Below are 24,440 nucleotides of genomic sequence, written 5' to 3' on the forward strand. Positions count from 1 at the left end.
TGGGAACAGATGAATGGTCTCTCCCCAGAATGAATTTGCTGGTGCAACAGCAAGTCAGATGACTGAGTGAATCCCTTCCCACACATAGAGCAGGTGAACGGTCCCTCCCCAGTGTGATCTCGCTGGTGTTTCTGCAGATGGGATGACTGAGTGAATCCCTTCCCACAGTCAAAGCAGGTAAATGGCCTCACCCCAGTGTGACTATGTTGGTGTTTCTGCAGGTGAGATGACTGAATGAATCCTTTCCCACATTCGGAGCAGGTGAACGGTCTCTCCCCAATGTGAACTCTCTGGTGTGTCAGCAAGTGGGATGACTGAGCGAATCCCTTCCCACATTTGGGGCAGGCGAACAGCCTCTCTCCAGTGTGACTATGTTGGTTTGCCATCATAGCGAATGACTGAGTGAATCCTTTCCCACATGTGGAGCAGGTGAACGGCCTCGCCCCAGTGTGACTATGCCAATGAGTTTCCAGCCTAACTGGATAATCAAATCCTTTCCCACAGTCCTTGCATTTCTATGGTTTCTCCCTGTTGTGACTGCATTTATGTCTTGAAAGACCAGATGATTGGCTGAAACCTCGTCCACAAACAGAACACGTGTACGGTTTCTCTCCACTCTGATGTTTCTTCCATGTTCAAAATCCTATTCAGGTTATGATAAATTGGGTGACTCCACAGATCCTGATGTTCAGTTTCAGTCTCCCAACTGCAAATCCTCCCTTTCTAACACCCTGTGAGACAGATTTAAAATAAAAAAGAGAGTGAGATAGAAAGGTAGGTTGTGAAATTGAGCTGAATGAATCTGGTAATTTTTGGGCCTGGCACTCGGAAAAAATGACCATGAAAACTGCTGGACTGTTGTAAGAAACTGGTTCATTAATGTCCTTCAGGTAACCTGCCACCTGGTCTGGGTCCACACAAAACTCTCGCCTTATTGGGAGAGAAAGGGGGTAGAAAAGACAGGAGGCAAAAGAGATGGATTTTCTCCCGAATACGGAAACAAAACTTTGACAGAATCTTCCAAATTCTCAACCTCCAATGTCTAGAAGGACCAGGGCAACCGAAGTATGTGAATTTCATCACCTGCAAGTTCCGCTCTAACTCACACACCTTCCTGACTTGTCTGACATCCAGCACTGGATTAGCTGAAATTTCTTCCATTTAAATATTGGGAGATGGGTGTCATTGACCTCAATCCCCCCGACAAACTTCACTTTCCTCACCACTGACTCCATCCCTCTCTCCGGTCGCTGTCTGACGCACTGATTCAGTGAACTATGTGACCCTGTGTTGAGCTTCCAACCACAATTGGCATCATCAGCGAGCCCACTTCAGTAACATTGGTTGATTCTGCCCTGGTCTCAGCTCGTCTGCTGCTGAAACTCTCATCCATTCCTTTGTTACTTCGAGACTTAACTCTCATCACACACTCCCACTTTCAGCCTCCCTGCAAGCTTGAGGTCATCCTGAACTCTGCTGCCCATGTGCTTACTCACACCGTCTTGTTCACCCATCACCCCTGTGCTCACTGGCCTGTAAACGCTCTCGGTGAATAATCATCTCAATTTTAAAATTCTCATCCTTGTTTACTAGCATGGCTGTGATCATCCTTATCTCTGTCATCTCCTCCATCTAAACAACCTTTAAGACCTTTGCAACTCATCTCATTCTGGTCACTTGAACATTCCTGATTTGAATCGCTATGTAAGTGTTGGCCATTTTTTCAGTTACCCAGGCTCCAGGCTGTGGAATTTCCTCCCTAAATATCTACTGCTCTCAACCTCACTTTACATATTGCTGTTGTTGATTTGGAGATGTAACTGTTCATCAACACTGGGTGAATAACCTGTAATACTTTATCTAACAGCACTGTGAGAGCATCTTCACCACACAGACTGCAGTGGTTCAAGAAAATAATACATCATCTTCACTCAGGTAACTGGGGATGGGGAATAATTGCTGCTGGTCATGTTAGTGTTGGGGGAAAATAAATGATAATGGTAGAGATTTCAATATAATTGTGTAGCGATGTTTAAGAATGAGTAATTAATAAGAAAATAATAGAAAATAGTTACAGATCCCTTTGCTACACACCCCTCTGAGATCACTGCACTCATCATATTCCAGCCTCTTGAACATTCCCCAATTTATTTGTTCCTCCATTGCTGACCATTCTTTTAGTTGCCTGGGCCACAAGCTCTGGAATTTCTTTGTGAAACCCCTCTGCTTGCCAACCTCCTCTGCTTGCTTTAAAAGATAACTCTTTGACCAAACTTTTGGTTGCCTGACCTAAACAAAATAGCGCCAAAGCGAGTTGACATAAGTTTATTCATTAGTGTCACAGGTAGCCTTACCTTAACACTGCAATGAAGTTACTGTGAAAATCCCCGAGTCACCACATTCTGACACCTGTTTGGGTACACTGAGGGAGAATTTAGCATGGCTTGCAAGCTGTCCCCAGAATGCCCTCTAGTTCTATCTTTCACTCTCGTTCTGATCTTTAAGGTTAAAGTTTATTTATTAGTCACAAGAAGGCTTACATTAACACTGCAGTGAAGTTACTGTGAAATTCCCCTCGTCGCCACACTCCAGAGCCTCTTTGTGTCAATGCACCTAACCGTTCTCTGCATGTTGTGATTGCAACACTATATTCTGCACCCTCTCTTTTCCTTCTCCCCTATGTACTCTATGTACGGTATTCTTTGTCTGTATAGCACACAAAAAACAATAATTTTCACTGTATCCCAGTATATGCGACAATAATAAATTAAATCAAATGGCTGTGTCAAGAGTCACTTTGTAACGTTTCTGTAAAATGTCTGGGACTAGTTTATTTTGTTAAAGACACAATGTGGATATAAATAATTGTCACTGCCCTGATATTGTTGTTTTCTCATCAGTAAGAAATTGGAAGTGAAAGAGTGAAGCAGTTTGATGGACAAGTTGTTCACATTCTGTCACTGGGAAGAATTTCAAACGCCTTCAACAAACATGTCGGTTGCGCATGCGCCCTGCTCAAAATGCCCCCGATAAAAATGGCGATCGCACATGCGCCTTCCTGCCAGTGCCCGATAAACATGGCGGCGGTTAACCCGGGTCTGTAACTGGGAGAAAGCTGCGGCCCTGCTCTGTGCAAAGGGCCGGGACCATCCCCGGATATCGGTAATTCTTTTTCAAGGATTTGCGGTTTATATAACACGTTTATGAAGGCTCGCCAACACCTCCCCCCGCCTGATCCATCGCTCCCTCCGGTTCTTGTCATTCTTTAATTCATTGTCGATCCGACAAGAACCGTCTGCCCATCGCCATTAATGACACTGCGCATGCGTCACTCACAGCCCAGCCTCGCCCCCTCCTGGTTGGAGGACCAGCTGTTCGCGTTCCTTCCTCCAGCCCCGCCCTTTCTCCTCCTATTGGTCCGGAGCCGCCGTCAATCATTCACTGGTGCATTGTGAGGTGTGAGGTGAGAGGTCAGTGTCTGGGCTGGGGGATTCCAAATGCCCAATGTGAAACAATCAACATTCCCCACTCACTATTCCTCGCTTCCGGCTTCTCCCCACAACCAACAAGGGAACACACTGACCAAGTGGCAATGCCACTGCATTAGTAATTTAGAGAGTCAGCACAATGTTCTGGGGACAGGGCTTCAAATCCATTCAACTCATAAAATCTGCAATTTAAAGTTAGACTCAGTGATGGTGACTGAGGCTCCTCTGAGAAAATCTCCACACACACACAGTTTGGAACACAAGGTTAACCGTCTGTTATTCTGGGTGATTCAGATTCATGTTTTGACAAAAGTCATGAATGAAATTATCTCCAGTTTTGAAATGTGTTAAAAGGATCTGGAAAGAAACATCCAAAACTTTATTTGGATTTCAGCCCAGGGAGGAAGGAGAGTGTGTGGGACGGGGATTTACAGATTTGGAGGAACAAGAGTGGAAAACGACAACATGATGAGCACCTCTGCCTCACAGCATGAGGGATCCGGGTTTGATTCCCGGCTTGGGTCACTGTCTGTGTGGAGCTTGCACACTCTCCCCGTGTCTGCATGGGTTTTCTCCGGGTTCTCCGGTTCCCTCCCACAGTCTGAAAGATGTGCTGGTTGGGTGCATTGGCCGTGCTAAATTCTCTCTGTGCACCCAAAACAGGCACTGAAGTGTGGCGAATAGGGGATTTTCACAGTAACTTCATTGCAGTGTTAATGTTAGACTACTTGTGACAATAAATAAACTTTAAACTAGAATTGTCTGTTCAGAGTTTCTATCCTTGACGGACGCTGGTTACTTTTCATCATAGAAACCCTACAGTGCAGAAGGAGGCCATTTGGCCCATCGAGTCTGCACCGACCACAATCCCACCCAGGCCCTACCCCCACATATTTACCCACTAATCCCTCTAACCTACACATCTCAGGACTCTAGGGGGCAATTTTTAACCTGGCCAATCAACCTAACCCGCACATCTTTGGACTGTGGGAGGAAACCGGAGCACCCGGAGGAAACCCACGCAGACACGAGGAGAATGTGCAAACTCCACACAGACAGTGACCCAAGCCGGGAATCGAACCCTGGTTCCCTGGAGCTGTGAAGCAGCAGTGCTAACCACTGTGCTGCCGTGCCGCCATGTAAACTCCATTTCCGAGATATGAGGATTTGTGGAGAAAGAAAATCAACTAAGCGTCAATTCAGGATCAGAGTCATTTTGGGGAATTACAGCAGAAAATATTCCACCAAATGAGAATTGTCTGTTCTGAATTTCTATCTTGTTCTGACAATGATGACTTTTTCAACTCACTTATCAGGTTATTAGAAGAAGAGGATTTGGAGATGAGAAATGCAAACCAAATGTCACATAAACATCTGATACTCAATGAATCGGAGTGAGTATCATTGGCCTTTGAATGTGGAAGGAGGATTGTTTTAACCAATTGCAAAGCCTGCAAAAAATTACAACATTTGAACCAGAGAGAATCTGTACATGTGTTTTGTGGACGAGGCTTGAACTGACCATCCAATGTGGAGAGAAACAAGGACACCAGCACCATGGAGAAACCGTGTAAATGTGGGGATTGTGGAAAAGGATTCAAATACCCATCCCTGCTGGAAATTCATCGACGCAGTCACACTGGAGAGAAGCCATTCACCTGTTCCGTATGCAGGAAGGGATTCACTCAGTCAACCACTCTGCTGAGACACCAGCGATTTCACACAGGGGAGAGACCGTTCCCCTGTTGTGTGTGTGGGAAGGGATTCACTCAGTCATCCGAGCTACTGGTACACCAGCGAGTTCACACTGGGGAGAAGCCATTCACCTGTCCTGTTTGTGGGAGGGGATTCACTCAGTTATCCCAGCTGCTGACACACCAGCGAGTTCACACTGGGGAGAGGCCATTCACCTGCTCTGTGTGTGAGAAGAGATTCACTAATTCATCAAACCTTCTGACACACCAGCGCGTTCACACTGGCGAGAGACCATTCATTTGTTCCATGTGTGAGAAAAGGTTCACAACTTCATCCAACCTTCTGACACACCAGCGAATTCACACCCGGGAGAAGCCATTCACCTGTTCAGTGTGTGAGAGGGGATTCAGTCAGCTAGCCCACCTGCTGACACACCAGCAAGTTCACAAGTGACTGAAGGGTTTGGATTCCACTGATGTTGCTGGCATTCACAATGCCCAGTACTGAACCATTTCATTCTGACAATTCAGGTTTCTTTATCTGATGTTACTAACCATAATTGGCTGATTATGTTCTTGGGCCTGCAGTCTCCCTTTCAGAATATGTGTCTATGATCATTCCCCTGAATTCAGAGAATTCCACCAGCAATTATTTTGGCACAAGTATTAAACTTTTACTTGAATCCTAAATTGATCTTTGGTTCAAACTCTACAAATGCCTGAGAGGTTCCACTGATGAACATCTCCAATTAGAAAGTGCTGATTAATCCTTGCTGAGAATTCTTACTGACCTGCACATTACACACAGTGAGAGCTCCGTTATCCCCCAGAGAGAAGGGGAATGGGAATTGATGGAGAATTGAGTCTCCAAACGTTACCCATCCCGTCTGGTACAGAAGTCCCCTCAGCTCAGGAATGGAAAAAGTCCAATCGAAATAACAAACTTGTGTATATTCTTTCTGAGAATGTGGGGCTACATTATAATCAGATAGGAGGAGATTGGTGTCAGTGACTGTGGGGTTTATATCATGATGTGGAGATGCTGGCGTTGGACTGGGGTAAGCACAGTAAGAAGTCTCACAACACCAGGTTAAAGTCCAACAGGTTTATTTGCAAATACCATAAGCTTTCGGAGCGCTGCCCCTTCGTCAGATGGAGTGGATATCTGTTCTCCAACAGTGCACAGAGACACAGAAATCAAGTTACAGAATACTAATTAGAATGCAAATCTCTACAGCCAGCCAGGTCTTAAAGGTACAGACAATGTGGGTGGAGGGAACATTAAACACAGGTTAAAGAGATGTGTATTGTCTCCAGACAGAACAGCTAGTAAGATTCTGCAAGATCGCGGGAAAGCTGTGGGGGTTACTGATAATGTGACATAAATCCAACATCCCGGTTTAGGCCGTCCTCATGTGTGCGGAACTTGGCTATCAGTTTCTGCTCAGCGACTCTGCGCTGTCGTGTGTCGTGAAGGCCACCTTGGAGAACGCTTACCTGAAGATCCAAGGCTGAATGTCCGTGACTGCTGAAGTGCTCCCCCACAGGAAGAGAACAGTCTTGCCTGGTGATTGTCGAGCGGTGTTCATTCATCCGTTGTCGTAGCGTCTGCATGGTTTCCCCAATGTACCATGCCTCGGGACATCCTTTCCTGCAGCGTATCAGGTAGACAACGTTGGCCGAGTTGCAAGAGTAGGTACCGTGTACCTGGTGGATGGTGTTCTCACGTGAGATGATGGCATCCGTGTCGATGATCCGGCACGTCTTGCAGAGGTTGCTGTGGCAGGGTTGTGTGGTGTCATGGTCACTGTTCTCCTGAAGGCTGGGTAGTTTGCTGCGGACAATGGTCTGTTTGAGGTTGCGTGGTTGTTTGAAGGCAAGAAGTGGGGGTGTGGGGAAGGCCTTGGCGAGATGTTCGTCTTCACCAATGACATGTTGAAGGCTCCGGAGGAGATGCCGTAGCTTCTCCACTCCGGGGAAGTACTGGATGACGAAGGGTACTCTGTCCACCGTGTCCCGTGTTTGTCTTCTGAGGAGCTCCGTGCGGTTTTTCGCTGTGGCGTGTCGGAACTGTTGATCGATGAGTCGAGCGCCACATCCTGTTCTTATGAGGGCATCTTTCAGCGTCTGGAGGTGCCTGTTGCGATCCTCCTCATCCGAGCAGATCCTGTGTATTCGGAGGGCTTGTCCGTAGGGGATGGCTTCTTTTACGTGTTTAGGGTGGAAGCTGGAGAAGTGGAGCATCATGAGGTTATCCGTGGGCTTGCGATACAGTGAGGTGCTGAGGTGACCGTCCTTAATGGAGATGCGTGTGTCCAAGAATGCAACCGATTCCGGAGAGTAGTCCCTGGTGAGTCAGATGGTGGGATGGAACTTGTTGATGTCATCATATAGTTGTTTCAGTGATTGCTCACTATGACTCCAAAGGAAGAAAATGTCATCGATGTGTCTAGTGTATAGCATCGGCTGAAGGTCCTGTGCGGTGAAGAAGTCTTGTTCGAACCTGTGCATGAAGATGTTGGCATATTGAGGTGCGTATTTTGTCCCCAGGGCTGTTCCGTGTGTCTGGATGAAGAACTGGTTGTTGAAGGTGAAGATATTGTGGTCCAGGATGAAGCGGATGAGTTGTAAAATTGCATCTGGAAACTGGCAGTTGACGGCATTGAGTACTGAGGCCGTTGCAGCAATGCCATCCTCGTGGGGGATGCTGGTGTCGAGTGCACTCTATGTTAGGGGGAAGTTTTTCACACAGAGGGTGGTGGGCGAGTGGAATCGGCTGCCATCAGTGGTGGTGGAGGCAAACTCAATAGGGTCTTTTAAGAGACTCCTGGATGAGTACATGGGACTTAATAGGATGGAGCGTTATAGGTAGGCCTAAAAGGTAGGGATATGTTTGGCACAACTTGTGGGGCCGAAGGGCCTGTTTTGTGCTGTAGTGTTCTATGTTTCTTAAATTCAGAATTTCCTATCCCATGAAGAAAAGGTTATGGTTATAATGTCCCAACATCCAATTGCAAGACCTCTGTGCATCTGCACTGCCAGCGCAAGCGCAGTTTTCCCTTGGGTGACGTCATTGGAACAGCCTGTCAACGTGTTTGCGCACGTGCAGATTCTGAGCTAATCGCGCAGTCGCAACCATGCGGTGACGCCATCACGCACACACCATTGTGGTGTCATCACGCCCACTTCCGGGGTTCCCACAGTGGCGGGAGTTTTGAAATCTCTCTCTCTGGTTTCTGATCTTTCCAGCTGCAGCTCCCAGCAACAGATTTATCTTTAAAAACAGCGGCATTGTTTCAGAGGTGAGTGCTTGTGACCATTCCTCTGAAACTGAGAGTTTTTAGTGGTGTGTTCTGTTATCTGAGAGAGGTTCCACGTGTGGCTGGTCTGACTTCTTTACTGTGGATCATAGAATCATAGAAACCCTACAGTGCAGAAGGAGGCCATTCGGCCCATCGAGTCTGCACCGACCACAATCCCACTCAGGCCCTACCCCCACATATTTTACCCGATAATCCCTCTAACCTCCGCATCCCAGGACTCTAAGGGGCAATTTTTAACCTGGCCAATCAACCTAACCCGCACATCTTTGGATCTGAATCCATGTCCATCCATTGCTCAGTTTTACCTCTGCCCTCCCTGATCACCTTTCTGTCATTGTCTAACTTCCCTCTGTCTCTAATGCTGGGTGTGTTTTAACTGTGTTTAATATTTTACTGTTAGATTGTCGAAATGAAGTTTCAACTGTTGTCCCTCCCCCGACTATGTATTGATGGTGATATTTGAATGCAGTCAAAAAATCTGGAATTTAAAGTCTACTGATGACCATGAAACCATTGTCGATTGTTGTAAAAAACCTATCTGGTTCACTAATGTCCTTTCGGGAAGAAGATCTGCTGTCCTTACCTGGCCTGGCCTACATGTGACTCCAGATTTTCAGCAATGTGGTTGACTCTTATCTGTCTTCTGGAATGGCTGAGCAAGCCACTCAGTCCAAGGGCAATTCGGGATGGGCAATAAATGCTGGCTCGTCCTTCTGTGAATGACTTTTTAAAAAAATTACTAGCTTTATCTTCCCACAGCATAGAATCATGGAATACCTACAGTGCAGAAGGAGGCCATTCAGCCCATCAAGTTTGCACCAACAATAATCCCACCTAGGCCCTATCCCCATAACCTCACATATTTACCCTGCTAACCCCTCTGACAGTAATGGGCAATTTAGTTTGACCAATCCATCTTACCTGCACATTTTTGGAGTGTGGGAGGAAACCGGAGCACCCGGAGGAAACCCATGCCAGCACAGGGAGAATGTGCAAACAGCACACTGACAGTCACCCAAGGCTGGAATTCAACCCGGATCCCTGGTGCTGTGAGGCAGCAGTGCTAACCACTGTGCCACCGTGCATCTTTCAGCATCAGGACGTTTTTTTTTCCTGTAGTCAATTTCTCTTCCATTTCTGAGCTTATTGACCATCAAATCCTGCACCATTTTTATTCTCCAAATTTCATTCTGCAGTACCTTCCTGAATTGTTCATTCTGTCTCTTTCTCTCCCCACAGGCAGTACCCGGCCTGCTGAGTTAGCAATTAACAATCAGCCATGGTCGGAAATATTTGGGCAGATATCTAAAAGCTTGGTCAAAGAGGTAGATTTTAAAGAGGAAAGGGAGGTGGACAGCTGTAGAGAGCGAGGAGGCCAGAATTAGAGGAGTGGTGATTTGTCAGCATTGTGCATCTGGAGGAGATTATAGAGATCATGAGAGTCAAGGCCATGAAGAGATTTGAAAAATCATTTCAAACATTAAGGTGGTGTCTTAACCAGAAGCTTGTGAGGGTAAGATGAGGGTTTCAGTGGACAATGAGATGAGGCAAAGGTGAAGTTTGATGATACTCTGACCAAAATAGGATTCTAATGATGACATGGAAATGTGGTCAGAAACTCATCTTGGGGTCCAATATGAGGGAAGGTGGTGGTGTTATTATTCATTCATGGGATGTGGTCATTGCTGGCTGACCAGCATTTATTGCCCATCCCTAATTGCCTGAGGGCAGTTGAGAGTCAAGCACATAGCTGTGGCTCTGGAGTCATGGGTAGGCCTGACGGAGTAAGGATGGCAGATTTCCAAATAGGTTTTTACAACAATGGTTACATGGTCATCGGTAGATTCTTAATTCCAGCTAATTTTTTTGTTTATTGAATTCAAATTCCATCACTTTCCGTGGTGGGATTCGAACCCGGGCCTCCAGAACGTTGGCTGAGTTTCTGGATTAATAGTCTAGTGACAATACCACTTGGCCATCAACTCCCCGTAATGGTATTGTCGCTGGACTAGGAGCCCAGAGACTCAGGCCAAGATCTGGGGGCCATTTGAATTCAATAAAAATAAAATATAAAAAGGCTAATGACAATTGTCGTAGCAACCCATCTTGGTTCACTGATATCCTTTAGGGAAGGAAATCTGCCATCCTTATTTGGCAATATGGTTAGGGATGGACAATAAACATTGGCAATGCTCACATCCCATTAATTAAAAAAAACACACAATGATACAGATTGGTTCTGCCACAGTTGTGAGGAAAAGTCAGCAGCCAGGAATTGGACAATGTCTTCAGATTTCCCAGTTTATTATTGGAGGACTGGTGTCAGACAAATTAAACATCAGGCTGATGTGCAGGGCAACTTGGAGGTGATGTTCACATATAGCTGCTTACCCTAGTCATTCTAGACTGTGGAGATTGAGGGTTTGGGAGATTCTGTCACTGTTCCTGTCAAGTTGTACATCTATAAAAAATCTCTACTTCGCTCTGCCTCTCTCACCTCTTTCTCTCTCATCCCATTGCTGTGGCAAGTTTCCTGCCCTCATGTTGGTTCCATAAATCAGCAGATCCATTCCGTTCAATTTTACAAACTGCCTTTGTGATCTTGTGGGTTTTCTCATTCTCACTTTTTTTCTGTTTTAAATCTCTCAGAATATTTGAAGAGAAGGATTTGCAGCCGGGACATTCAAACCCACAGCAGAATCTGACAGAATTACCCAATTTATCGTAACCCGACTATCATTTTACTTTGAACATGGATGAAAAAAGCAGCGTTCACAGTGGAGAGAAACCGTTCATGTGTGTTGTGTGTGGACAAGGCTACAGTCGATCATCTGGCCTGTCGAAACACAAACGCAGTCATAGTGGAAAGAAGTTGTGTAAATGTGGGGATTGTGGGAAGGAATTTGATTTCCCATCTGAGCTGGAAACGCATAGACTCTGTCACACCGCGGAAAAGCTGTTTAACTGCTCCGAGTGTGGGAAGGGATTTAATCGCAATGCGCATCTGCAGCAACACCAGCGCGTTCACACGAGGGAGAGACCATTCACTTGCTCAGTGTGTGAGAAGGGATTTACTAGTTCATCTATCCTGCTGAGACACAAGCAGGTTCATACGGACGAAAGACCTTTCAAATGCGCAGAATGCGGGAAATGCTTTAAAAGTTCAAGGGAACTGAGGAGCCATCAGCTCATTCACTCTGATGAAAGACCATTCAGGTGCTCTCACTGTGAGGCTGGGTTCAAGCATTCGTATCAACTCTCTCTCCACCAGCGCACTCACACTGGGGAGAGGCCGTACACCTGCTCCCAGTGTGGGAAGAAATTCACTCAGTCACCCCATCTTCGGTTACACGAACGAGTTCACTCTGGGGAGAAACCATTCACTTGCACTGGCTGTAAGAAAAAATTTGCTCATTCGTCCCATATGTTGAAACACCAGCGAGGTCACAAGTAATTGCAATGATTGGATATTGTTAATCACGTCCAGGATTGAACTGTGTTCATTTGTGGTCTGTTTTTGCTGATGTTACTAACCTCCAGTCCAGTTATACAAGTGCTAATCTCCTGGCTAAAAGTCAAATAAACTGGCTTTGTGTTAAACAATGTGAGTCGCCTGAATATCTGACACAAGTTAATTCCTTCTGAAGGATTCTCCGACTTTCTATCTGCTCCATCCTCACCTCCAAGTGAGAGGAACTCATGGATCTTCTTTGATTGGAAGATTTCAATCTTAGTGACAGTTGCCTCTGCCGTGTCCATCCCATGCACTAACCCACCGAGCTAAAATACCCCTTATCTGAGTCCTGCATCTGTATCTTTCTCTCGATTCTCCCACCTCCCCTCATGACCTCTGCCCTCAAGACCCACTTCCTGTTCCTTCTATCCTATTCTCGCTGAACTGCTGACTACACAACATCCCCATGTGAGCTTACATTGTTAATGGTTCGCTTCTTTCTTCAGGTATTGTCCCTCTTTCCTTTAATCTGTTGTCATCTCCCCCCACTCCCCCCAAAATAACAACCACATCACTCCTGCATCAGCCCCTGGTTAAGCAGCACCTTGTTTTAAAGTTTCGATCCTTATTTTCAATCACTGTATGGCCTCGCCCGTCCCTATCTTTGTAATCTTCTCCAGCCCCACAACTCTCAAACATCAGATCATTTCCAATTCTGGCCTCTTGTAGTGACCATATTTCATTTGCTCCACCGATGGTGGCAGTGCTTTCAGCGTCATCACCTGTAAGCTCTGGAAATCCCTCCATAAGCCTCTCTCCCTCTTTCTCCTTCTTTACGATGCTTCTTAAATAGTCGCTTTGTAAGTGCAGAGGATTGCTGTAAAATGAGCCATGCTGCAGAAACTTTTTCACTTAACATGACAGATACAAGAATAGCAAATTTCAAAGGGAACAACAATTTATTCTGGATGTAAAGAGGTTGCTGGTGGGTTGGGAAGTTGACTTTGGCTGAGTCATTGCAATGTGGAATGCCCCAGAGAACAGTTTGTTCCTCCGTGCTTTTGTTTAATTGGAAAATTGAAAGGAGGGAGATGGCAAGTCGCTCACACCAATTGCTGGGAATTGTCGAAAGAATGAACCGCACATGAAGCTCGTTCTCAGAAAATAACTGGATGGAACAGCACAAAGTGGAATGAAGAACTTCCACTGGTTCTCATGAGTATCAGGAGTAGGTCCCTATTAGCCCCATCGAACCACAGGAGTGTCATATTGGAGACCAAGTGAGGGTAAGAAATTGTGCAAAGGGAGATGTGTTTGGACCCCTGTATAAGGGACCATACACTACGGTGGATAATGTCAGTTGTATTGAATATGCAAACGGACGGCACGGTGGGGCACAGTGGATAGCATTGCTGCCTCACAGCGCCAGGGACCTGGGTTCAATTCCTGGCTTGGGTACTATCTATGCGGAGTTTGCACGTTCACCGCGTGTCTGCGTGGGTTTCCTCTGGGTGCTCCAGTTTCCTCCCACAGTCTGAAAGACGTGCTGGTTAGATGAATTGGCCATACTAAATTCTCCCCCAGTGTACGTGAACAGGCACGGAGTGTGGCAACTAGGGGATTTTCACAGCAACTTCATTGCAGTGCTAATATAAGCCTATTTGTGGCACAAATAAAATAATAAATGTTTTTACTAAAAAGTCAAATGGTTTTCTCATAACTCGGTGAAGCTCAGAGTCCCAGATAATGGAAGAAGCTGAGAAGGATCAGGACTGTTACGTACACGGTGAAGAATATGCTGCGGACCTGGGACAATGATGAAAAAGAAGTGAAAAGTGCACCTGTACCATGGCTATTGTGTCAGGAGGACGTTAAGATGGAAGCTCAATCCCCCTCAGCATCTTCATCTGGATGTTATCCAAAACCACATTAGGAAGGGGAATAATATCCAAAATGTCAGACAGTAACGGGGTATAATGAATGATGCTTCAACAGCTTTTAACACCAGGGTTGTTAATACCATTAACTTAGCCACTCTGAAGATCGGATCTTAACCATACATTTACAACATATGGTCAGGCCCTAAAGTCTCACGTACAAATGATCAATCAAATTATTAAAGAAAGTAAAATTGTATTAAGTGAATCTACTGAATGTACAATGTATGGATCTTGGTTGGTGGAACAAGCCAGAGAGATGATATAGTATATTGCTAAAGGAAGATGCACTGCAGCAATTCACCAAGGCTCCTGAGGCAGCACCTTCCAAAGCCACAACCACTTCCATCTTAAAGGACAAGGACAGAAGATAAAAGCAAAATACTGTCGATGCAGGAATGTGAAACAAAAACAGAATATGGTGGAAAATCTCAGCAGGTCGGACAGCACCTGGGGGGAGTGAATAGACCCAATGCTTTGAGTCCAGATGACCCTTCATCGGAAGGGCAGAAAATACATGGGAATACCACCACCTGCAAGTTCCCTCCAAGCCATTCACCATCCTAAATTGGAAATGTATCACCGTTCCTTCACAGTCACCGGGTCATAATCCTGGAATTTCCTCCCTAACGGCATTGTGGGTGAACCCACAGCACATGGACTGCAGGGTTTCAAGAAGGCAGCTCACCGCCACCTTCTCAAGGGCAGCTGGGGATGGGCGATAAATGCTGGCCAGCCAGCGCTGCCCATGTCCATGAATCAATTAAGGAAATGGTTCCCTTGTAGTTAACAGACCAACACCTAAAGGCTATGCCCACTTATCCATTTAATATGACTATGTGTCAGGTTAGAGAGCTGGTACAGGTACAGTCAGTGATACATCAGTGTGAATGGTTCAATAGGAGGAATACTACTCCATTCAATCCAGAGACAGTTTCTGATTTTGCTCACTTCTTTGTCATTCTTGTTGAGCCAGTGTGACGGCCTGAGCAATTCAAACCCGATGAGCTGAGTGGGTGTTCACTGCATCCCAGATCTGATCTTGTCCCAAAGCCTTTCCACACTGTCTTCACTGGAGTCTGTGAGAGTGAGGTGGGAAGAAAGCTACACCTGCAATTGGTCTGAATCATAGAATCCCTACAGTGCAGAAGGAGGCCATTTGACCCATCGAGTGTGTACCAACCACAATCCCACCCAGGCCCTATTCCTGTAACGCCACATATTTACCCTGCTAATCCCCCTGACACTAAGGGGCAATTTAGCACAGCCAATCAACCTAGCCCACACATCTTTGGACTGTGGGAGGAAACCAGGGCACCTGGAGGAAACCCACGCAGACACGGGGAGAATGTGCAAACTCCACACAGACAGTGACCCGAGGCCAGAATTGAACCTGGGACCCCTGTGTGTGGAGTTTGCACATTCTCCTCGTGTCTGCGTGGGTTTCCTCCGGGTGTTCCGGTTTCCTCCCTCAGTCCAAAAATGTGCGGGTTAGGTTGATTGACCATGCTAAAATTGCCCCTTAGTGTCCTGAGATGCGTAGGTTAGAGGGATTAGCGGGTAAATATGTAGGGATAAGGGGGTAGGGGTGGGGTGGGATTGTGGTTGGTGCAGACTCGATGGGCCAAATGGCCTCTTTCTGTACTGTAGGGCTTCTATGATTTCCCTGGTGCTGTGAGGCAGTGGTGCTGAACACTGTGCCACCGTGCCGCCCGTTCTCTTGCCCCTCTATCCTGGAGAATGTGAATGTGAAATCTTCTCCTGAGTAGCACAGGAGTGAAGGGGACTTTTAAAGAAAACACTTCAAAACACTCGCAAGCTCTGTTTGAAATGCAGCGACCTTACCAGCGACTCATAAATCCAATATTGAAATAAGAAACAGGGTTTTGAATTTTGTGTGTGTAAATCCTTCCCTTCTAACCCAGATAAAATTAATTTACAAAATCCATCCCTGTCAATCCAGGATAGGAATTCACAACATTCTCTCCTGTTGACAGGGAGCACCGTGCACATGCACTGCTCTGCATTAAACAATGAAAGATGTGTTGGGTTTGCATGGACAGAATATCCTGCAGATGCTTCAAATCTGAAATAAAAATAGTCAAAGCCCCAAATAGTCAACAGGCCCGGCAGCTTCTGTGGAGACAGAAACAGAGTGAAACATACAGTCAAACACCCACATGAATCCGGAGCAGCAGTGGCCCCTCTGCTCCAGCATTTGATAAGATCCTGGCTGATCTGATTGCGACCACAACTCCACTTTCCTGTCTACCTCCATCCTTTCCTTACCTTTTCTCCCCCTTTTATTTCCCTTCCCCCCTTTTCCCATTTTACCTCTCTCCTTCCCATTCCCTCTCCCCCTCCCCCCACATCTTCATCTGTCACAGCTGATTTCAGCTTCTCTGCCGTTGGCCATTCACACCCTTTATTCTCTCGATGGATGCCATTAGCAGCTCTTTACCCGAGTTTCTGTGGCTGTGACTCATTTTTCATTCCCTCACCCTGCAGTATAAATATCTCCCACTTTCTATGCCTTTTAGCTTTGACAAAGGGTCATCTGGAGTCGAAACGTCCACTCTTTTCTCACTTTATAGATGCTGCCAGACCTGCTGAGATTTTCCAGCATTTTCTCTTTTGGTTTCAGATTCCAGCATCCGCAGTAATTTGCTTTTATCCATTTACTCAGTCTTGAAAACATTCAATGACTCTGTCTTCACTGCTCTCTGGGGAAGAGAAACCAAAGACCCTCTGAGAGAAAAAAACATTTCAATCTCTCTGTCTCAAACATCTCAAGTCTAGCTCGCTCTCCAGTGCCACACAGAGAAAGCCAGGCCTGTGAAGGAGGGAGAGAGGGAGATGGAGAAGAACAAAATGAAAGGTCTGCAAACTGACAAAATGATTCACGGCTCAATACCAAAGCGAGTGGTAATGGGACAAGTAAAGTCACAAAAGATGTTCTGGATGAGGTGTGAACAGCAGCAGTCTGAATACGAAGTAAATAAAACAAAAGGCGAAGAAAGCAACAACGAAACACAGAACGCAAAGGGGGCAGAGAATGTGGTGTAAAATTGTTGAACTCAATTTTGTTCCGAAGGTTGTAAGATACCTCTTTCAGTTGCGGGAAATATATTTCCCAGTTCGATGACAGGTCACAGTCAGTCTGTTTCTCTCTCCACAGAGGCTGCCTGACTTGTTGAGTGTTTCCAGCCAAAAGAGAAAATGCTGGAAAAACTCAGCAGGTCTGGCAGCATCGGTAAATAGATGAAAGAGCTGCCGTTTCGAGTCCAGGGCGGCACGGTAGCGCAGTGGTTAGCACTGCTGCTTCAGAGCTCCAGGGTCCCGGGTTCGATTCCCGGCTCGGGTCACTGTCTGTGTGGAGTTTGCACATTCTCCTCGTGTCTGCGTGGGTCCCCTCCGGGTGCTCCGGTTTCCTCCCACAATCCAAAGATGTGCGGGTTAGGTTGATTGGCCAGGTTAAAAATTGCCCCTTAGAATCCTAAAATGCATAGGTTAGAGGGATTAGCGGGTAAATATGTGGGGGTAGGGCCTGGGTGGGATTGTGGTCGGTGCAGACTCGATGGGCCGAATGGCCTCCTTCTGACCTGGAGGGTTTCTATGACTCTCTTGACAAAAGCAACAATTTGCTTTCATTCATGAGTATTTCCAGCGTTTTCTGTTTTATGTCACAGAGAATGTGTAAGAATTGTCACACCCGGAACAGATGTCTCTTCCTCGGGACACCCCAGCTCGGGTCAGGGTGGGGGGATAATGTTCACTGTTTTATATTTGTGTCTGGCGCGAATAATACCTTAGATTAAACGGAGAAGTTTTTTAAACTGAGGAGAGTAACTGCATTTGGGCGCTGACTTTAAACAACATTAACAAGCCCGGGCTGCTGGAGAAACATTTGGGGATTTGTGAGCAGTCAGTTCCGGCTGGTTTGAAGTGAAATCCTGTCGGTGCTGCGGCAAATCTGAACTCAAACCAGACAAACTGGAACCGCTGGGTTAGAGATTCCGGGTGTTGGGATGTGGAGGCTGGGGGAGGGGGAGATGGCGGGAAAACTCTGAGCCTGAGTTTAGACAGGGTGAGCGGGGTACAGGGGAGGAATGACAGGGTTAATGTGGGAGTCAGGGACAATAGCAGAAGGTGGGAAGCTCTGGAAAGGAGCAATGGGGGTAAAGGCCATCAAAGAATGCGTGTTTAAATGAAGATAAAAGCAAAATACTGCAGGTGCTGGAATCTGAAACAGAAAATGCTGGAAAATCTGAGCAGATCTGACAGCATCTGTGGAGAGAGAATGGAGTTAATGTTTCGAGTCTGGATGATCACAGATGCTGTCAGACCCGCTGAGGTTTTCCAGCACTTTCTGTTTGTGTTTAATTGAAGGTTCAGCAGGGAAATAAGCAGCGAGTTCACACACACTGAACCCAGGAGGAGGGGGTGACTCAGGATAAGGTACAGCCACAGCTCAGTGAGGCTCTGCAATGTACATCAACACATCCACATTGAGAGCGCCAAGGGGGAGGGGAAGGAGAAACTATTTGGGACACTGCAGGAGGTCACCCCTTCCCCCACTCTGTGGTTCCACAGACCCTCCCACACCTGGGCAGGGTTGGCTCAAGGTGCAGGAAGCTGCAAGCTGAGAGGCTAAACTGTGAACTGGGCGGGGTTGGGGTTTGAGTGACAGTCCTGGGGCTATTTCAGGACAAGAACTGCCACAGATTCCCTCTTTTTTCTTGGGACGTTTGACTGGAGCTGTGTTGGTGAGTGTTTGTCATCTCTGCCTGGCTATCTCGGTAATGGGGGTGGGTTGTAGATTGCTGTGAGTGTTAGACTAAATAACCTCTCCTCATGCTGCCAGTTCCAGTCTGCAGACTCCATTTCTCAGTCCAGTTTGCTGCTCTGTCTCTGTCTCTCTGTACTTTGCTGCAGTGCTCCACATTCTGAGCAGCATCCAGCCCATTGTTATCTCCTGAAAGTGGCAGCAGACTACCTTCACTGTGACACAGTGATTAGCACTGCTGCCTCATAGCACCAGGGCTCGACTCCAGCCCTGGATAGTTGACTGTGTGGAGTTTGCACAGTAAGAAGTCTCACAACACCAGGTTGAAGTCCAATAAGTTTATTTGGAATCAAAGCAAATTACTGCGGACGCTGGAATCTGAAATCAAAAGAGAAAAAGCTGGAAATTTTCAGCAGGTCTGGTATATCTGTAAGGAGAGAAAAGGGCTGACGTTTCGAGTCCAGATGACCCTTTTTCAAAGCTACTCCATCAGCACTCAGAAAGCTCGTGGTTCCAAATAAACCTGTTGGACTTTAACCTGGTGTTGTGAGACTTCTTCCTGTGCCAACCCGAGTCCAACACCGGCATGTCCACCTCATGTATGGAGTTTGCACAATCGCCCTCTGGATGCTCTGGTTTACTCGCACAGCCCAAGGATGTGAGCTGGATTGACCATGTTAAACCTGTCCCTGAGTGTCCCAAGGTGTGGAGGGTCTGATTTGATTTATTATTGTCGCACATTCTGGGATACAGTGAAATTTATTATTTCTTCCGTGCTATACAGAAAAAAAACATAACTTGATAAAGTGCATGGAGGGAAAGGAAAAGAGTCGGGTGCAGAACATAATGTTGCAGTTGCAGAGTGTGTGAAGAGAAAGGTCAGTAGGGGGATTAGCAGGGTAAATGCGTGGGGTTACCGAGATAGAGTGTGTGCCTGAGAAAGATACCCTGTCAGAGAGTCAGTAGAGACTCGATGGGTTGAATGGCCTCTTTCTGCACTGTGAGGATTCTATGATTAGTGAATTACGGTGAACAACTTTTGAATAGAGGGGTTTCTGAGGCGCAAAGCATTGTGGGAATTGTGACCGCCATTAGTCAATGACTGACTCTAAATGTTCAATTGCAGACTGAGGGCAGGTCAGCAACCTGAGCCCTCAATTCTGTTTGTGACTCTCAGAGGCTGCCTGGCCTGATGAATATCTCCAGTATTTATTTTCTTTGTCTCAGATACAGTCTCTACAGAGTTTTGTTTCTGTTTTATTGTTTTAGAGGTTCGAGTTTAGAAGCAGTTAGGAGTCGGTTTGAATCAGGCTGCGTGTTGGATGCAGAACTCGGTTCCTGCCTCCTGTGTGGGTTTTTTTATTGTTGCTTTTTTCTGAGTTCTATTCTCTCTGGGTTCTCTCTCAATCCCCTTTTTTCTGTTTTAAATCAGTTTCACAGGGACTAGAAGCGGACGATTTGCAGTCTGGAAACTGAAAATAAATAGATCAGGATCTGCCAGAGTCACCCAATTTATTGCAACTGATTATCAGTGGATTTTGAACATGGAAGGAAAAAGCACCGTTCACAGTGGAGAGACACTGTACACGTGTTCCGTGTGTGGACGAGGCTTCAGCCGATCATCTGGTCTGGCAAAACATGAATGCAGCCACTCCATGGAAAAACTGCAGAAATGTGTGGACTGTGGGAAGGAATTCAATTCCCCATCCCAGCTGGAAACTCATCGGCGCAGTCACACTGGGGAGAGACCGTTCACCTGCTCTGAGTGTGGGAAGGGATTCGCTCTGTCATCCCACCTACTTACTCATCAACGTGTTCACACTGGGGAGAGACCTTTTAAATGCTCAGACTGTTGGAAGTGCTTCAAAAGTTCTGGTGAACTGTTGTCCCATCAACGTGTTCACACTGATGAGAGACCATTCAGGTGCCCTTACTGTGGGACTGGGTTCAGGCATTCACATCACCTCACTGTACACCAGCGCACCCACACTGGGGAGAGGCCATTCACCTGCTCTGAGTGTGGAAAAGGATTCACTCGGTCATCCCATCTACTGACACACCAGCACACGCACACTGGGGAGAGGCCATTCACCTGCTCCGAGTGTGGAAAGGGATTCACTCGGCCATCCCATCTACTGACACACCAGCGTATTCACACTGGGGAGAGACCTTTTAAATGCTCTGACTGTGGGAAGTGCTATAAAAGTTCTGGTGAACTGATGTCCCATCAACGTGTTCACACTGATGAGAGACCGTTCAGGTGCTCTCACTGTGAGGCTGGGTTCAGGCAATCATATGACCTCATTCTACACCAGCGCACCCACACTGGGGAAAGGCCATTCACCTGCTCCGAGTGTGGAAAGGGATTCACTCGGTCATCCCGCCTGCTGCAACACCAGAGAGTTCACACTGGGGAGAGGCCGTTCACCTGCTCCAAGTGTGGAAAAGGATTCACTAATTCATCCACCCTGCTGACACACCAGCGCACTCACACTGGGGAGAGACCTTTTAAATGCTCTGACTGTGGGAAGTGCTATAAAAGTTCTGGTGAACTGATTTCCCATCAACGTGTTCACACTGATGAGAGACCGTTCAGGTGCTCTCACTGTGGGACTGGGTTCAGGCGATCATATGACCTCATTCTACACCAGCACACCCACACTGGGGAGAGACCATTCACCTGCTCCGAGTGTGGAAAGGGATTCACTCGGTCATCCCACCTGCTGCAACACCAGCGAGTTCACACTGGGGAGAGGCCGTTCACCTGCTCTGAGTGTGGGAAGGGATTCACTCAGTCATCCTACCTGCTTAAACACCAAAGAATTCACTAGTAACCACAGTGATTGGAATCTACTGTTATCCTATCCAGGACTCTAATATGTTAATTGGGTTTGTTTTTGTTGATGTTAATGAACTCCAGTCAGTTATGTGGTTTAATATTCTGAATAAAAGTCAAATAAATTAGCTATGTGTTCAGTACTGTGAATCTTTTTAACATCATCAGCACAACTGAATTCCTTCTGAGTTGCTCTCCCTTTGTCCCTCTTCCAGCTTACTTCCCCGCAAGTGCTCATTGGGAATAAAACTCACAATCTTCTTTGTCACTGAGTTTGAGACAATCCAATCAGCTGCCTCTACTGCTTCCCTCCTTCCCCTAACCCACTGGAACAAACCTCCTCTAACGCTGCCCTTTATCTGAGCTCTGAACTCTCATCTCTCTGCAGTTTCTCTCCCGCCTCCCCTCATGTCCTCTTAGAGCTCATCTTGTCCATGAGACCCACCACCTGATCCCTCAATCCTATTCCCACTGAGCTACCGACAACATGACTTCTTCTTGTGAGCTGATATCGTCAATAGCTCCCTCTCCTCCAAATCCAATATCGTCACCCACTTCTCTATAAAATATCCTTGACACATGCCCTGTAAACTACCATCCCATCTCCCCATCCTCTCTAAAGTCCTTGAATGTTTTACCTTCGACATATTGTGAATTGTTTTACCTTTCTCACAGTGTATGGAAAAGTTTATTTTGCTTGTTCAGGATCTGTGGAATCTTGTGCCTTTATTCACTAAAGTGTTTTAAATATCGACCTTTATTTATTTTGTACAAACTCACCCAAATCTGAAAGCAGTTTAGTGGGAATTGGGTGAAGAGAACAGAAGGTGGGTTCCCTGGACAAGATGAGCTGCCAAGAGGAGATGGAATGTTGCAATCCCAGCTGATGTTACTATTGGACAGGAGGGTCCAAGAATAAAACCCTGGCTCAAGTGACCATAATTTTTACCATTTTGTTTTAGAATTGTGGATGAACAGAGTCACTGAATGGCCAATTTATTTTTAGCAAAAATATTTCTTAAACATGAAAAGGTTGACAACACAAGATTCCTTCATTCCACCCTCCTCCTGCTGCAGTGAACACACAGACACAGTGAGGGCGCTCCCTCTTGTGGTGCTGTGAGGTAATTGGTCTCTACCTGGGAGATCACTGATTTTCTCAGACGATGAAAGGATCTTATTGAAGAATTGTGCTGCTGTATTTTTCTTGTTGCCATTATTTTTTATTGTAATATGCTTTAATGCAGATGAACCTATTCACAGACTCGATAACAATCTCAGAAACAGCAACAAGCAAACTTGCAGGCACACACATTTACAGACACAGGGAAACTCACAAATACATATGCAGATACACACTATCTCAGACAAACAGCTACAGGCAAACTGGCAGACACACACAAACACGTTCACAGATGCATGCAGACAAACAGAGACACACAGACATACACACTATCACACACACAAACACAGAGACAGACTGAGACCATGAAGAGTTGGTGTCAATCTCACCCTAATCCACCTGCTTAAATAATAACACCTGCACTAAAATAATAACAGAAGCAAATCTGAAGCTTGGTGTGTGGGTTTTATTGTAAAATGAGCTAAATTATAAATATATCTCCATAGCTTCGGGTTGGAGTGGAATTAATGATGTATCTGCTGTCTGCGATCACCTTCAACAAATATTAAATTGTAGGGATTATAAAGTTTGAACAGTAATATCTATTGCTGTAAAGTATCTGGGAATTGAATGGATGTGATAAAGGCTGGAATACAGACTGGGGAATGAGGATGAAACTTCCATGCAGAGTGAATGTTTCTTGTTGTAGGGAGGGATGGATGGAGGGAGAGAGGGATGGTAAATGGGGATGAATGTGAGAAGCTGAAGAATGCAAGAAACTACAAAAGATCATGAATGTAGCCCAATCCATCATGCAAACCAGCCTCCAATCCATTGACTCTGTCTACACTTACCACTGCCTCGGCAAAGCAGCCAGCATAATTAAGGACCCCACGTACCCCGGACCTTCTTTCTTCCACCTTTTTCCATCGGGGAAAAGACACAAAAGTCTGAGGTCATGTACCAACCGACTCAAGAACAGCTTCTATCCTGCTACCATCAGACTTTTGAATGGACTTACCTCGCAGCAAGTTGATCTTTCTCTGCACCCTAGCTACACCTTATACACCTATGACTGTGTGGCCAAATTCCCCTCCAATTCGATTTTCAAGTTTGCTGACGACACCACCGTAGTGGGTCGGATCTCAAACAATTACAAGACAGAGTACAAGAATGAGACAGATAATCTGGTGAACTGGTGCAGCAACAATAATCTCTCCCTCAATGTCAACAAAATGAAGGAGATTGTCATCGACTTCAGGAAGCGTAAAGGAGAACATACCCATGTCTACATCAATGGGGATGAACTAGAAAGAGTCGAGAGCTTCAAGGTTTTAGGTGTCCAGATCACCAACAACCTGTCCTGGTCCCCCATGCTGACTATAGTTAAGAAAGCCCACCAACGCCTTTACTTTCTCAGAAGACGAAGGAAATTTGGCATGTCAACTACAACACTCACCAACTTTTACAAATGCACCATAGAAAGCATTCTTTCCGGTTGTATTTCAGCTTGGTATGGCTCCTGCTCTGCCCAAGATTGCAAGAAACTACTGGATAAAAGCAAATTACTGTGGATGCTGGAATCTGAAACCAAAAGAGAAAATGCTGGAAAATCTCAGCGGGTCTGGCAGCATCTGTAAGGAGCAAAAAGAGCTGATGTTTCGAGTCCAGATGACCCTTTGTCAAAGCTAAAAGGCATAGAAAGTGGGAGATATTTATACTGCAGGGTGAGGGAGTGAAAGATGAGTCATAGCCACAGAAACCAGGGAAACCAGCTAATAGCTGCCCATAGAGAGAAT

General features: G+C 46.1%; 2 protein-coding genes across 2 annotated transcripts in view; both read left to right on the top strand.

The window, feature by feature from the left end:
* The window catches only part of LOC144484127 (uncharacterized), a 93,239-nt gene that overhangs the window by 20,678 nt on the left and 48,121 nt on the right, over positions 1-24,440 (top strand). The window lies entirely within an intron of this gene.
* LOC144484082 (uncharacterized) lies at positions 20,120-21,513 on the top strand. The gene has a single exon (XM_078202616.1). It carries the CDS (start codon positions 20,227-20,229, stop codon positions 21,511-21,513), a length of 1,287 nt encoding a protein of 428 aa, XP_078058742.1. The 5' UTR covers positions 20,120-20,226.

Source organism: Mustelus asterias, unplaced genomic scaffold, assembly GCF_964213995.1.
Source record: "Mustelus asterias unplaced genomic scaffold, sMusAst1.hap1.1 HAP1_SCAFFOLD_92, whole genome shotgun sequence".
In the NCBI taxonomy this organism is placed as follows: domain Eukaryota; kingdom Metazoa; phylum Chordata; class Chondrichthyes; order Carcharhiniformes; family Triakidae; genus Mustelus; species Mustelus asterias.

Coding starts and splice junctions, on each gene's coding strand:
- LOC144484082 (XM_078202616.1), top strand. CDS start 20,227: ATGGAAGGAAAAAGCACCGTTCACAGTGGAGAGACACTGTACACGTGT.